This window comes from Zychaea mexicana (assembly GCF_025766255.1).
Source record: "Zychaea mexicana strain RSA 1403 chromosome Unknown BDB00scaffold_56, whole genome shotgun sequence".
Classification (NCBI taxonomy): domain Eukaryota; kingdom Fungi; phylum Mucoromycota; class Mucoromycetes; order Mucorales; family Lichtheimiaceae; genus Zychaea; species Zychaea mexicana.
In genome coordinates, this window is record NW_026516719.1 from 66,706 (window position 1) to 82,218 (window position 15,513).

Genomic DNA, 15,513 nt, shown 5'->3' on the forward strand with positions numbered 1-15,513 from the left:
TTATGTACCTTTAATAACCAAAAAGAAAGAACGGTCCGAGAAGAGAAATCACACTTGCGGTTGCCCTTCGGAATCGGAGCTCGTTGTTAAAAAAAGTTGATTGTGGAATATATTTCTCACCTGTTTTCCATGGTTCTATATTATTCTTCGAAAATAACACAACAAACCAGCTTGCTTACAACAATCTAAATGCTTGAATGCCGCAGCTGTAAACCATGCCATACGATTCAACTACGATAGTCAGCACAAGTGGTAACAGCAGTAGTAGCAACGACAACAACAATAAGATCTTAAATGACAACAACTTGCAGATAGCGACCGAGTTTTACATTTCCGAGACACCGAGCGAACGAGATAAACGAATACGCGATCTGTTTAAAACGCTCGATCGTAAGAACACCGGGCATCTCGACAGCGATGCAATTCGAAAAGGATTTACGCAAATGACGCATCTCCCGGCTCGCAACAAGTATGTCCATGAGCTGTTGCAACGGTGCGATACAACTAACGACGGCGTGGTGGACTTTGACGAGTTCAAGACCTATGTAAACGACAAAGAAAGAGAGCTCTGGCAGCTTTTTCAAAAGATTGATCGCAGTGGCGACGGCCGATTGTTGCCTAGCGACCTCAAAAGTGCCTTGCAAAGCACAGGGATTGAAATTTCCCAGGAAGAATTTATGGATTTCATGCAATTGATGGATTTAGGTAACAGAAACCAGAAGAAATTCCCTGTTTTCCAAACAACTTCTAATTATTGGCTTGTTATTATTACAATCGTCAGATGGAAACGGTGTCATTGATTTCAACGAATTTAAAAACTTTCTGCTGGTAAAGTAGAAATGCAGGGATGTGTTTTCCTGCCGCTTGGTAGCGTGCACGGACAGTCGTACTTGATTGTTTTGTGATTGTGCTTACATTCTCATTTTGCCCGCCTAGCTTTTGCCACAAACAAACATGAGCGAAGTGTATCGTTACTATCAGTCCTCGACTCGCTTGTCGCCCGATGCCGAAGTGACCATACCACCGACCGACGAGACATCCAACCACGCATTACGGTATCTGGCTGCAGGCGGCATGGCAGGTGCCTGCTCAAGGTCGTGTACAGCACCCTTTGATCGTCTCAAAGTGTATCTCATCACACACCAGGAAAAGTCGCTGACATTACGGCAGGCTGTCGAGTCCATTTATAAACAAGGCGGATGGCGCGGCTTTTTTGTCGGCAACGGGCTGAATGTCATGAAAATTGTGCCCGAATCGGCAATCAAGTTTTACTCGTACGAAACATGTAAAAGGATCATGGCAAGTGCCCTGGATTGCGAGGATAAGGACTCCATCCCAACAAGTGCTCGGTTTATGGCAGGAGGTGTTGCCGGCATGTGTTCACAGCTTGCGATTTATCCGGTTGAAACACTCAAGACGCGAGTCATGTCCCTCCAGAGGGAGGGAAAGATAGATAGCCTGAAACAGCGATCGTTGATTTTAAATACAATTAAGGATATGTATGCGCGTGCGGGTTTTCGTGGATTCTGGCCTGGTTTGGTAAGCTCATCGTGAAGAAAGAAAAATGAAAACCTTTTGATAGAACTGAGTTGGCTGACAATATATATCGGAACAGACATTAGGCTTGGTGGGCGTGTTTCCATATCAAGCTTTGGACTTGGGTATCTACGAAACCCTGAAGCTGACGTATCTTGGATACATGGAGGAGCAAGGAGCTGGACCAGCGCAGCCAAGCGTATTTGTGCTTTGGGCGTGTGGTATGGTTAGCGGGTCTATAGGTGCAACAAGTGTATACCCTTTAAACGTAAGTTACCAAAAATATGTAGTGTTGGAAAAGTGCAACTTACTAATTTTTTCCCTGTATAGGTTGTACGAACGAGATTACAAGCACAAGGCACAGCGGCACATCCAACGATATACCGATCTCCATGGGATGCTGTTAGAGTAACTTATCAAGCAGGTGGGCCTCGTGAGTTTTATCGCGGTCTTGGCCCTACTCTTTTAAAGGTAAGTCAAAGGTTACTGTAGTTATTTATTAAGCTATGTGCCTGCTCTTACGGACGCTCTTGTGTATTTGTAGGTTGTACCTGCCATTAGTATCAGTTATGTCACGTACGAATGGGGCAAACAACAGTTGGAGATATCATAAACACCCATGCACACATGCACTCACACACACACACAAGCAAACACTTGCACAATCACGCATTCACCCACTATATTATGTATTTGTTACCCTTTGCTACACCCACACACGCACTTACACATTCTATTTAACAACCATTCACCCGGCATCACTTCTCCATACTTTTGTCTTCTCACAAAAAAGAGACAGAAAACCAACACCTCAAGGCATTACCATTTCTTTACAATTTAATTGTTCTTTATACTCTTGCAAATCAATCGCTATTATAGACATTCTTCGTTTGAATATAATCCGCTGGAAATTAATAGTATTATCGTTCTTGTTAAAAGAGTTACTGGTTAGCTAACTATTGTACAATATGACGAAGGTTCTGATCTCGGTATTGTCGAAGTTCTGCTTGCAAGACAGCCGCACGTTCCATCCATCGCTCTTCTACCTGAGCGACACGATCTTCTGCTTGCCGTCGAATCTGATCCATCCAGACTTCTTGCTCAGCCGTTTCGTTACTGAGCCAGTTATCCACAATTCGTTCTAACCCCACACGGTACTTCATTTTGAGTGACTCGAATTGTTCTTGTTGCTGATGTAATAATGCTTCCTTTTCTTCCTCGAATTTGCGGCGATAATCTGCTGGATAAATGCATCTTATCAGTCCCATGCTTGTCTTCGCTCTCAGTCCTGCTCTTGTTTACCTTTGTTTGATCTTTCTCGAGTTAATGCGCGTTCCAAGTCTTGGATATACAAAGCTTGATGATCGAAATGCATCTTTAACTGCTGTATAATCTGAGTACCGCTTTCCTCTTCGTGGTCAAGTATATTACCGAAAGCCAGCTTCAATTCATGCATAAAGTCCAGCTGCCGTTCCCGTGCCAGCATCAGGCTCCTTAACCTTGACTGAGCTGCCTCGACTAGATCGCCATCATCGTTATCGCTGATACCATCACTATGCTCTTGAAGTGTGTATTGGCCGTTGGCTGTTGCCCATATTGAATGTAAGTTGCCACTTGTACTATTATGCGATTTTTTCTGTAGCCACCGCGTTCGATCGTGTTCTGCTGCCAGTGCTGTTGTTGCTGTTTTACTCCGTAGTCGAACGGCTCTGCCGTTACTATTCAAGTTGTTTGTTGTCTCGCTTTTTGTAGCGCGTGCCGTCAAAGGAGTGGGTATAAGTCTTGTTTGCTGGCTGACACTCGATTGTAAACGACGGCGTGGCAATTTAGAGGTGGGCAAATGGTCCTCCATCGACAATCGTGCCATTCGTTCATGGATTGCTTTTATGCTATTCACCGGAGACTTTTTTCGATCAGTAGCAGCAGCAGTAGCAGCTGCTGCTGCTGTCGTTGAAGAACGGGACGAGCGAGTAGCATGAGTTAGTGGTGTACTACCACTACTGCCCCGACTAGAAGACGAAGTTGATTGTGGTGGGAGTTGTTGCCGTTGTTGTAATGAAGTTGCCCGTCGTCGAACTCCTCGTTGTTGCCGAGATTCAATATTGTTCCGATGATTGTCATTCATGTTGTAGGTGTAGGTCGGACGTGTTGTATATATATATTTTACTTTTTATAAGAATAGAAATAGTAGAGAACGAGAGAGAGAGAGAGAGAGGGAGGGAGAGGAAGAAGCTACGAGGAAGGGGGCGGTGCAAGCACAGCAAAGGGGGTTGTTTATAAGAGAAAGGGTGAAAAGAGCAAGTGGTACTATCTATCACCACTACACCTAGCGCCAATACTACCGAGGGGCAGTAGTGGCAGCGTTGCACGTGTTCTCTGCTGCTGGAACTTCCCAAGCTATGATCTCTGCAACACCCAATCCACCCAACGGGAACCCATCCCAGAAATCACCATAAAAAAGACAGGACGTCAGTATATCATCCAGGGGTGGAAGTTGCAAGGGGGTTGTCAGTTTAAAAAGCAAAAACATGATGTTCACCTCGGAAAGTAAAGGACACGCGTCGATCCCTGTGCACGGTGGTGCCATCCGATGCCGTATCGATATGATCCTTGGAAATTGAATGTTTGTATTTGTACCTTGAATCGCCCGTCATTACCACCATTGATAGACGTGCTTAATTTAGGTTACAATATCCAGTGAGCACAAATGTCCATGCATGGCAGAATCGGTAGCAAGTAGCAGCAAGAACTTACGTAGCAGGATGTCGAGGGTATGACCTGTCTCCACGTGAGTAAACTTCATAACGCATGCAGACAACAGCGACAGTGATAAAATGGCCGGTCCAAATAGCGCTGGTGCATCTACAAATTTTGATTTTGTGCGTGAATACAATGTACCGTCGCCTTGCTTTTTTGTTTGTCTTGTTACTTTGTTACCTGTGTGTGGCATGATTCCCTGGCCGAGATTATATTCATTTACCAGAAGGTGATTTGGTACGTTTGGCATGAGTTCTTGTTTCATAATACGATCGACGATCGCACTTGAAAATTCGGGCAATGGACCAAGTTCCTCAAGCACCTTTCTTCATTGTTGTTGTTGTATGTACTATTGAATGAGCTTCTGAACCAAGACGTGAAAGCGCGAGTACTAGTAGCTACCATTAAACGGTGAATATTTCTATCGTAGCAATACCTGTATCTGTAGCTGAACAAATGGCCATATTGCTGTGTTCTTCTTTTCAGCTCTGGGTTGGGACTACATAGCAAAAGTGACAATTATAACACCACTTCTACAGCAACTACCGCAAGAACTTGTTTACCGCTATTGCTGTATTCGCTTTACCTGATACCTAAACCACACCATTGATTGTCGTCCACAGCGTCAATCATTGCTGCTTCTTCCTCGCGACCGACAAAGTCCTCTATCAATATAAGACCAGGAATTTGGTTACTGTAATCCGTCGTACGCATGATTTTTGTTGCAGAATAGAGAAGCAATGATTATTGTTTTTTTCTAATCGGGAGATTTGAAACGGACGTCTCTCCTCTCTCCGCTTTTTGCCTCGCTCTCCGAAATAACTGCTTGAATCTTGCACACACGCACCTTGTTTAACGCTTTATTCCGCAATGTCAATTGCTCAGTGGCGACAATTCAACTTTTTCGATAAACAACAAGTCGTCGATCCTACCGACAAGTCCAAATCGCCTGCCGTATTTCAGGTGTGTATATATATACAAAGACGAACATGAAGAGCAGGGGTGAAAGCAAATTGTCAGTAACATCTATATATGTTCTATGTATTATAGAAGTCTGATATATCAGTACTCACTAGCGGTCGCGGACAAATTGCACTAGCTGATATCCTTTTTATTGTTGCTATTAATTGAAAGTTGGATGCAAGATTAACATATCTATCACTCGCTCGAAATATGCTTCCTTAACCGTTTTATGTTTACATTCGAAAGGCCAGGTCTATATCAGCGATCGCAACTTTAAAACTCATTCGTTCGTCGCGTATGATGGCGGTCGCGTTACTCACCTTAAGCAACTCAAGCAAAAGAATATCTTGGTGACAGTTGGTGTGAGTAGAACTATTATACGGATGTCTACGTGTGAAAGGATGCCTCATACCTTATTGTGTATGCATATTTCAGGAAGAAGATAACGGCACACCAGTGGTTAAATTTTGGGACCTTGATTCAGTGGATCGATCCAAATTAAACGAGTCCCAGCCTTACACACCTACCTGCATTCGAACAATCAAGATCCAGCATGGAACCAAGCCTTATCCTGTAAGTAAGAGAGATAATCCCATGAACCTTTGATAAAACAAAACTAACGAAAGAAACCGGGAATCTATTGTTACAGGTATCTACCATTGCTGTGCTGGATAACATGTCTCAACTTGCTGTTGGTTTGACTAGTGGCGTTGTAATTCATGTTCGGGGAGACTTGTCAAAGGATCGTACTGTTAAGCAAAAGGTCATTTTTGAAGGCGAAGAGCCAATCACAGGTAATTTAAGCAAGACATTCTACAACGAGATAAAAGAATCTCCTAATAAGCATGAATATTTTTGTTTTTGCAATATTTAGGTCTGGGATTCCGCGAACAAACAAAATCCACCATCTTGTTTATTGTCACCACCGGCAGCATCATGTCATATAATACTACTGCAAATAAGCCCACAGTGGTAAGTTTGGGAGGAGGAGGGGAGCAGGAGGTTGAATTTGGATAACACCAATTTTTTATCACCGAATGAAATTTGATGTATTATACATGTACTATAGACTACGTTGGACGAACAAGGCTGTGATTTGGGATGCGCTGTCATGAGCGATGTACAAGAGATGGTAGTGGGTCGCGATGAAGCCATCTACTTTTACGATTCGACAGGAAGAGGACCATGTTTTGCATACGATACACCCAAATCATCATTGACCTGGTTCAAGGCAAATTACTTGGTTATTGTGTCGCCACCAGTCACCACGACCACCCACTTATCAAGCCCAGCACGATCCGCCCTATCTTTCAGTCCAAAACGAAGTGCCATGAATGAACTGACGAAAGTCACGATTTTTGATACGGCCAACAAGTTCATTGCCTACGTTGGCACGTTTGTTGGTGGTATCCGTGGTGTTTTCTGCGAATGGAATTCGGTCTGGATTGTGGGCATGGATGGCAAGGTAAATATATCAAAGAGCGGTCGTTGCTCGAATTTCTGATTCACCTCCTTTCACTTATCTATCACTTCTAGGTCCATCATCTCGATGAAAAAGATACCCCTACAAAGCTAGAGATTCTCTTCAAGCTCAATCTTTACGTTTTGGCAATCAATTTGGCACACATGCAAAAGTATGATGATGCAAGCATCGCCGAAATTTTTAAAAAATATGGTGATCACTTGTATTCGTAAGTCTACATCCGGAAAAGTTGTACTTTACTTCTTTGGTTATGCATCAAGGCAAAGATTAATTTCATCCTTTCAAAAAAAAAATAGAAAGGGTGATTATGACGGTGCAATTGAGCAATATGTACGAACAATCGGTCAGCTTGAACCATCCTACGTTATTCGGAAGGTAATCAGTGTTCTATAAGAATAGGGGCTAAAAGTAAATATGTAAGTGCTAACCTCCACGGAATAGTTCTTAGACGCACAACGAATATACAATCTAACAAACTATCTGCAAGAGCTGCATTCACAAGGATTAGCCAACGCTGACCATACCACATTGCTGCTAAATTGCTATACCAAACTCAAAGACGTATCACGATTGGATCAATTCATTAAGGTCAGTTCGAGAAAAAATTTGGCCTTGGGATTTTATACTGACATGAAAAATAATATTAGAATGACTCGGACTTAAACTTTGATCTCGAAACGGCAATCAGCGTATGTAGACAAGCGGGTTACTACGAGCATGCTGTCTATCTAGCAGAAAAGTTCCTAGAACATGATTTGTAAGTGGCGTTCGAAAAGAAAATTATAGACAATAATGGACTTACCAACAGCAACATATTGTCAACGACAGATATCTCGATATTGTTATTGAAGATATCCGAGATTACGATGCTGCCCTGACATATATACGAAAACTGACGCCCCATGAGGTGCGATTAGGAACAATTTTCTTTTCGAGCTACAAGTGGTAAAAGAAACACTTACTAAATAAATGACTGTATAAATAGGCCGACAAAAGTTTGCAAAAATACAGCAAAACGCTCCTTACATATCTTCCAGAGCAAACGACACAGCTACTAATCGATCTCTGCACAGGAGCTCTGACCATTACAAATATCAACGGTGGCAGTGCTGAAAGAGAAGATGCACTTTCACCTACACCTTCAGCCAAAAACAACACCACACTTCAAACATTATCGATCCTTCCGTTCGCTGGACCATCCAATGATGCAGCATCAATCCAGTCGGGCAGTAGTGGACATAATGGCGGCACAGGAACGCCCAACGGCATGGGCGATAGCAGCAGAAAGCAGCGAAAAGGTCTCAGCTACACACCACCGTCTGCACGGATATTCATGCCTGCATTTGTCGAACGGCCTGATTGTCTCGTCATGTTGTTGGAGCGTGTTTACGAAAAGCGATGGGGCTACTCTGCGGAAAAGCTAACTGCGGCGGTGGCAACCAGTGATGCAGCATCGACTCGCAGCTATAGCACCAACGACAAGCACCAGACGAATGGTGCTTCTGGTACCCCCACTACAACATCCGCTGCTGCTGCTGCTACGCAAAGTACATTATCTCTACAAGAGAAAGAGGAACGCAGAACAATTTGGAACACGCTGCTCGAGCTGTATCTTATGGACGAGCATCCTGTTCCACTCATGTTCCCTCAGTTGAACACTCAAAGACCTAATCAGCTCAGTGATCGTGATCAGCAAAAACGTCGAAAGGAGTTCCGCGTCAAGGCATTGGCGCTCTTAAAGGATGATTCAGTTGAATATGATACAAATCAGGCTTTGGTGCTATGCCAGCTCAAGCAATTTGATGAAGGCATTGTATATCTGTACGAAAAGACGGGCATGTACACTGATATCTTGCGATTCTGGATGGATAAAGAAGAGACAGACCGTGTCATTGAGAGTGTACGAAAGTACGGGTAAGTACTTTCTTCTTCTCCCTTTTTATTGCTTATATTGTGTACCTTCGCACAAAAAACGAAAGGCAAGCTAATAAACAATCTCCAAGTGCTACGAGAAAAAAGCTGATCAAGTCATTGTTTGATTCTATTTTCAACGTCTAGACCAAAGGATTCGTCATTATACCCCATGGTGCTCACCTATTTTTCATCCAATCCGGAAATATTATCCAAATCCACGCCTGAACTTTTATCTGTTATCAACCATATCGACTCTCAAGATCTTTTGCCACCTATTCAGGTAGTTCAAGCTTTGTCTCAAAGCAATGTGGCTACTATCGGTTTGATCAAGCGATACATTGGCAAAAAGATCGAGCACGAGCGAGAAGAGTTGAAGCAGGTGGGTACAGCAAAGTGAGGTGGATATTCGTGGGGGAACTGATATGACTAATATTCTTACTGACCGTGAATAAATGATTCAGAACGAAGAGCTAATAACAAGTTATCGCGAAGAGACTGAAAAAAGAAGAAATGAAATTGAGGAACTACAGACAAGTGCGCGTATATTCCAAGTTCAAAAATGTAGTGGATGTGATGGCATGCTTGATTTACCCGCTATCCATTTCCTTTGCCGTCACTCGTATCATCAGCGGTAAGTAGCTCTTGTCACACGTAGAACTGAGTACGTCAAACACGTTGCAGCCTAATCTCTGACGCTATCTTCCTAGCTGTATTGGTGAAAACGATCGAGAGTGCCCACAGTGTGCTATCCAGCACCGTATGATCAGCGAAATTCGTCGAACACAAGAAGCCAACGCAGATCGTCATGATTTGTTCTTTGATCAGGTACGCATATAATAATTGGAGGGAGGTTATTCAGTTAGAAGACCCGATTGCTAAACACCAGTCTTTATACGTACATCGCAGCTCGATAGCGAAGAAGATGGGTTCTCGGTCATTGCAGATTACTTTTCAAGGAACACGATGGCATTTGCCAAACTAGTTGATTGAAAAGAGCGTGGGACCAACTATATATATATATATATATCATATATTACGTTACTATGATTGTTAACAACACAACTCATTCTATATATCCATATTATATGTTGCTTTACTAAAGATTCGAGAACGCATATCCTCCTCGAATTCAATAAGTACAGTGTACAGAACAATTTATTTCCAAAGAGTAGTAGATGTATGACTGACTCAAACGCCTAGGGATGAAATGATGAAGTATGATACAGGGTAGAACAAATATATGTGATAGCCGTGAAGAGTGGATATAACCGGGTATAGATAGATGTGATGCAGAATGCTTTGTTGGGTGTAAATTTGTGGTTTAGCATACGCTTTCAGGATCATGCAACTGCAACACGTTGTCAGCGCCTCCCAAGTCAGATAAGAAAGTACTTGCAACGCCTTGTGATCCATGCTTTGTTTCTTCCTTGAGGACATTGATAGCATACCCGACCACTAAAAGTCCTGGAGGGCGACTTCCACCCACACTGTCCAACAGCTGAACGATATTTTGCAAGGAACCCCACACAATCCGCTGATCTTTACAACTTGCTCTTTCGATAATGGCGCAGGGTACATCGGCAGGGTATTTTTGCTTTCCAATTAAATCTTGAGTCAGTGCTGATAGGCGATGAATGGCCATCAAAAAGACGTCGGTTCGGTGTGCGTCAAAAGTTGGTAGAGGTATTGTAGAGTTTTTGGCACCTGTGCCAGTCGTAACTAGGAATTGAGATGCAACAGATCGATGGGTCAAAGGGATACCAGCCAATAGCGGTGCAGCATATGAAGATGAAATTCCAGGAATGACTTGTGGAGTGTAGCCGAGCTTTCTAAAGTGCAGAACTTCTTCACCACCTCGGCCAAATAAGTATGGATCTGAAATAAAAATCCATATCGTTTGAGTCATCTGGGTTCTTGCAGATATCCTTGGTATGCTGCTTCTCTACATTCCCCATAAATTCTAAGAAAATTACCTCCTTGTTTCAAGCGAACGACACGTTTGCCTTGCTTGAGTGCAACCAGTGCCATTTGGTTAAACTCCTCCTGTGCAGCATCGGCATTGCCTGGGAACTTGCGGGAAATCTTCAATTCACACTTGACAAGTGCAACTACTTCAGCTGGTACGATCTTGTCTGCCAGAACTAAGTCTGCATCTTCGATAGCCCTATGTGCAGCCATGGTCAACAGATCGGGATCGCCGGTACCTGCACCGACCAACGTAATGACACCTTGCTTTTCCTGCTTCAATGGTTGTTCATGTTGGCTTATTACTGGTTGTTGCTGCAGCTGCTGTTGAGGACGTGGTGGAGCACCAAGTGATGCCAAACGTTCCGACTTGCCGATACTTTCATATCCTTCGTCATGGTGATACGCTTCCAACAGATCCTCCATATCACGATCTGACAATTGCGCCAATCGGTCCATGCTCCAGTATTCACAGATCTGAGCCAGCCACTTCATACGTCGACCACTAGCAGCTGAGGACGGATCCGAGCAACGTACTTTATGGCGTAACAACCCCACTCGTCGTACAGCATCACCGAGATTAGCTGGCAGCGATGCAGCCACGTGACGCCTGATACGGTTCGACAGTTTGGACGCCAGGCCGTTGGTCGAAACCGCAATTTGGAGTGATTGATCGCGGTAGGTCGACGTCATGAAGAAATCGCACAGATCGTTGGCGTCAGTGACATTGATAGGAATGCGCCGAGCACGGCAAGCCTGTGCAATCGGTGTGGCAAACGCACGATCGGAGACACAGACAAAGACGAGATCAGCCAGGTTCTCGTCGAGATAAGCAACGTCAAAGTCAGAACCGAGCCATTGGATTTGCTTTTGTTCAATACGGTAGACGAGTTCAGAGCACATGTTTTCTATGGGTCCAACGAGAGAAACGGCAGCGTCGGCTTCGAGAGACGCCAGTACTCGGCTGGCGGCAATAGTAGTGTTGCCAACGACAACCACCTTTTTGTTATTGCATTGCATTGCGATCATGAGGGATGCACCGCCCTGAGGGTTGGGTACCTGAGGCAGAGGGGTAGCGGTAGTTGACATGGACAAAGATAGAGTAGGGGTGTATATAGTAGAGAGAGGTATTAAAGAGAAAAGGTGTGCTCTAGAGTGAGTTTATGAGGAAGCATCTTCTTAATATATATACGCTTTCGCCGAAATGGGCTAACAAACAAATCAAATGCGTTGAAGATTAGGCAAGCGATGGCGAAGCTTGCGTTCGGTAAATTGATTGGCTGATAACGCTTATGCCTCATCTGTGTTGCTCACCTAAATAAAAAAAAACTTTTTTTTTACTGGTTCCTGTATTTTGTTATTTCTATACGGTCAAGTGCACCGAATGAGTGCATTATCATATCAGTACTCTCTGATAACAGGAATGCACGACCCGGTATGTGTATGCTTTTTAGACCAGATATTCCTTATCTCTTTCTATCAGAATAATCTACCAGCTTTGTTTATCAGCCCGCCGCTGCCCCATCTTTTTAAAAGCTGTGGAGCATCATTTCCTTGAAGAACACTGCTCCGGAACCATCCTCAGTTCTGCGCATCTTTTATCAACAAAAAGCACAATAGCCACAGTCTTATTACAGAATGGAATATGTATGTGGCTGCGTCCTGTTTTCGTTTAAGCGCTCAAAAGTATGGTTTCCGCGCTTTTGATCATCAGAAACCATTGCACTGCTGGCATCAACGACGTCGCTCAGAGATATGTTTCGAAAGTATTAACCTTATCTTTAATAATACGATCGTAAGCAATATTGCTTCTACTCCAAAGAAAACACTACGACAGGTCTTACCGGAATGAGTCGATCTTGGTTCAAAAGTTCTGTAAAAGTACTCAGTGATCGGCCCTCGTCGTGGAGTTGTCGAGAAATGCTCTTGTGTCAAGCAGAATGTGTATAAATAGAAACAGCGTTGCGTTGCCTTGGTAATTTTAACGCTTGCGACAAGTTAACTTAAAGATACTAAAGATACAGTAACAAAAGCTTTTTTTTGGATGTTACTTTATCCATCGTACGAGGTTCTTTATGATATGCTGTCGATAGAAAGATATTATCTAGTATAAATAACGAACAATAAGCAGACTAGGCATCGATGATCTTACTGGTATAATCATTACACTTCTCGCTACCCTTCTCTTTCTTTGCTCCGTATGGTTTCAATTGTTGTATATGACTTATACCACATTTCGTGCCAGGCAACAGTACATAACTCGTCTGTACGCATTTATTAATCAACAGTATTTACTTTGGAGCGTTGTATTTTATAGTAATATATTAGAATACAATGGTGCAGTCATATCATATATATCCAAGTTTGTGAACATTTGATAAATATCACACGCGCCAATCATCAAAATACTGTACAGGCATGTTCAGGTAAATGCTTTCCACAATGCACTTGATTACTGCGCGCAATCAGGAAAAATTACTTGGTGAAAATCCGAGTGTACCGAAGGTTATATTATGTAACACGTTTTCACCTTAGTTTTGGCTTCACAATCACATAAGCTTACGACATATAAAGAAAAGTGGTGTAATATAGCATGCAATCATGCATGGCTACTGCGGTTATGTGTGAATACATATTTATTATAGAAAGAGAAAGAAACGCGTTGCGCAGCATCTTCAGTTGACTTTAAAAAAACCTATAGTGATGAGTTCACTTGTGTGAACTGAATGGTTTATTAATGCCTAAATGGTTTTGCTCTTTCTCGTTTCATCGCGCTTTTTAATTGGCAGTTGTTTTTCTTATTTACGCACACACACCAGGAAAACATACATAAAAAGTGGTATATGTAAGTTGTCCGATTCCTTAGAAGAGTGTTCTTCTTGGTGGAAATACTGGATCGTATGTATGCAAGAGACTGCCGCAGCGGTAATACAGTGCCCGCTCGATAATTCAATACTCGATAACTCGATATTTTTGATAATTCGATCACTTTCTCAAATGACCAGGCTGGTAAGCAGTAAAATATCGACAAAGCGATAATTCGATCATCGATCGCTTGGCTGTGACATATCGACAAGTATAAACCAATAGAAATGCTTAGTGACGCGGAATTCAACCAGCGATCAGTGCCGGATCATACATCAGAGTCTAGAGTTAACAGTATTCCCAATGAATATTCCTTTTCTTAACGAGTCCCAATTTCATAACTCGATATTTCGATATTTCGATCACTTATGGCCGTTACCAAAGTGATCGAATTATCGAGCGGGCACTGTACTTTGCTTGTTGAAGATGATAGCCAAAAAGCCTCAAAGATAGACTTAGTGCCGCTTATTACACATGGCAAATGTCTAGAGATGTTTTGTAATAATACTAACGAAAGTGTAACAAAGACATACTTGTGTTTACGTGGAATGCTAGATAGTTTGTATTACTAATGAATCTGCATTACTATCCTTCATTTCCAGTAGATGTTCGATCGGTTTGTCATCATCGCTTGACTACCATCAATTTCTGAGGCAAGTTTTTTTTATTTGATTGACAAACTTGTATATATTTCAGTTTTCTCATCATTGATTGTTGTGTTATGTGCTCTTTAGTCGTGCTCTGTCTACACCGTTACGTACTTAATTTGTTAAGGCCTTGCATATATTATCTTTTAAACCACATCACAGAGCAATTTTGAACACACGTTACTGCGGTCAGATGTAAGTATGCTCCTGACTTTTTTAAGATAAGCGGCTTATCATGTCTTATGATGGTATTTGCTATGACAGAATCATTAAGATTATGGTGACACTTTACTTCAAGCGAAGAAGTGAATGCTAAAGCTTTTTGAGAACAGCTTGATGTTGAAGTCACAATGGTTGATGACTAGCTGACCAACCACAAAATGCATATATGTGACTTTTATTACCGGTTAAAAACATAGAAGGGAAAATGAAGCTAAATAAATAATATGGATCGACTGCAGCATATACAGTAGACCCCCTCTAATGTCAACCCCTTTAATGTCAACTCTCGATAAGGTCAACGTTTTTCTGAGTATGCCTAACATTTTAGCAGAGGAAAATGTCAACTTCTACGTAAGGTCAATGTCAACACCTAAGCCAGGGTTGACTTTTTATCAAGAACAAACATAAATCAAAAACGTCTATTCCGTCGTTAGTTGAAACTATTCTGTCATGGATGACTGCATATATAGTATACATTTTTTAAATACAGTGTGTTGGAATGCGTTGATTTAATATCTTTATTATCTGGTTATAAGCTTTGTGCCTAGATAGTCCATCCCCGCCAAACGTCAACCCGCGTTAGCGTCAACACTTTCAGCTGAACTTGAGGGTTGACATTAACGAGGGTCCACTATATTAAAGAACGTCGGTACAGGAGCTAACAGCGGTGTATATACTGTATAAGTACACAGGTTGCATTCACTATATGTACTCGAAGGATCTGTACAAATGCGTATCATACATACGTGAGCATGAAACCATGGCCATAATACAGTAGTCTTATGAAAAGAGAATTGCTTTTTCTTCTTGTCCCTCCACCCCTTCGCTTTCATTACATATTAATAATACATACCCAATTCGTTTTCCTATATCTGATATTGAAAATGCTTTCTTGCGTAGTATTTCTTCGTCTCAGTAAATATGTCTGCATTGATCTATCATCACTTTCGACCAAAACCAAACTTGATGGCTAACCAGTATTTGCAGGGACAGTTTTTAGCCCGATGTTTACTGGTCCGAAGATCAATGCGAGAAAGAAAAAAGGTACAGATGATAGGAGAAAAAACATTCTACATACTATGTATATAATAGGGTTTTGAATATTTGAACTTGTTTGTACATAGCGCTTTCCCACAATAAGTTCGTTATAAACGTGATATA

General features: G+C 42.2%; 6 protein-coding genes across 6 annotated transcripts; 3 read left to right on the forward strand and 3 right to left on the reverse strand.

Moving 5' to 3' along the window:
• The first annotated feature begins 128 nt into the window (after positions 1-128).
• On the forward strand, positions 129-2,419 carry BDB00DRAFT_831986 (mitochondrial carrier domain-containing protein). Its single transcript, XM_053124170.1, has 6 exons — positions 129-705; positions 782-828; positions 937-1,539; positions 1,616-1,804; positions 1,867-2,007; positions 2,081-2,419. Exons 1-6 carry the CDS (start codon positions 216-218, stop codon positions 2,147-2,149), a joined length of 1,539 nt encoding a protein of 512 aa, XP_052977837.1. The 5' UTR covers positions 129-215; the 3' UTR covers positions 2,150-2,419.
• Positions 2,420-3,819, reverse strand: BDB00DRAFT_831988 (uncharacterized protein). The gene is made up of 2 exons (XM_053124171.1): positions 2,839-3,819; positions 2,420-2,776 (listed from the first exon to the last, which is right to left on the reverse strand). Exons 1-2 carry the CDS (start codon positions 3,659-3,661, stop codon positions 2,493-2,495), a joined length of 1,107 nt encoding a protein of 368 aa, XP_052977838.1. The 5' UTR covers positions 3,662-3,819; the 3' UTR covers positions 2,420-2,492.
• BDB00DRAFT_831991 (uncharacterized protein) lies at positions 3,667-5,075 on the reverse strand. The gene is made up of 5 exons (XM_053124172.1): positions 4,880-5,075; positions 4,730-4,792; positions 4,474-4,619; positions 4,291-4,398; positions 3,667-4,210 (listed from the first exon to the last, which is right to left on the reverse strand). The coding sequence occupies exons 1-5, from the start codon at positions 5,005-5,007 to the stop codon at positions 4,050-4,052; spliced, it is 606 nt and encodes a 201-aa protein (XP_052977839.1). The 5' UTR covers positions 5,008-5,075; the 3' UTR covers positions 3,667-4,049.
• On the forward strand, positions 5,060-6,178 carry BDB00DRAFT_480345 (uncharacterized protein). Its single transcript, XM_053117542.1, has 6 exons — positions 5,060-5,256; positions 5,344-5,395; positions 5,494-5,618; positions 5,692-5,833; positions 5,906-6,050; positions 6,131-6,178. Exons 1-5 carry the CDS (start codon positions 5,164-5,166, stop codon positions 5,929-5,931), a joined length of 438 nt encoding a protein of 145 aa, XP_052977840.1. The 5' UTR covers positions 5,060-5,163; the 3' UTR covers positions 5,932-6,050; positions 6,131-6,178.
• On the forward strand, positions 5,933-9,288 carry BDB00DRAFT_766754 (uncharacterized protein; the record flags this gene model as incomplete). The annotated part of the gene is made up of 13 exons (XM_053119611.1): positions 5,933-6,050; positions 6,131-6,228; positions 6,326-6,721; positions 6,793-6,947; positions 7,036-7,114; positions 7,181-7,327; positions 7,387-7,496; positions 7,568-7,646; positions 7,725-8,171; positions 8,307-8,369; positions 8,448-8,653; positions 8,798-9,032; positions 9,115-9,288. 13 exons carry the CDS (start codon positions 5,933-5,935, stop codon positions 9,286-9,288), a joined length of 2,307 nt encoding a protein of 768 aa, XP_052977841.1.
• A 481-nt stretch (positions 9,289-9,769) lies between these two features.
• BDB00DRAFT_831996 (tetrapyrrole methylase) lies at positions 9,770-11,854 on the reverse strand. The gene is made up of 2 exons (XM_053124173.1): positions 10,627-11,854; positions 9,770-10,528 (listed from the first exon to the last, which is right to left on the reverse strand). The coding sequence occupies exons 1-2, from the start codon at positions 11,705-11,707 to the stop codon at positions 9,975-9,977; spliced, it is 1,635 nt and encodes a 544-aa protein (XP_052977842.1). The 5' UTR covers positions 11,708-11,854; the 3' UTR covers positions 9,770-9,974.
• Between the last annotated feature and the right edge of the window lie 3,659 nt (positions 11,855-15,513).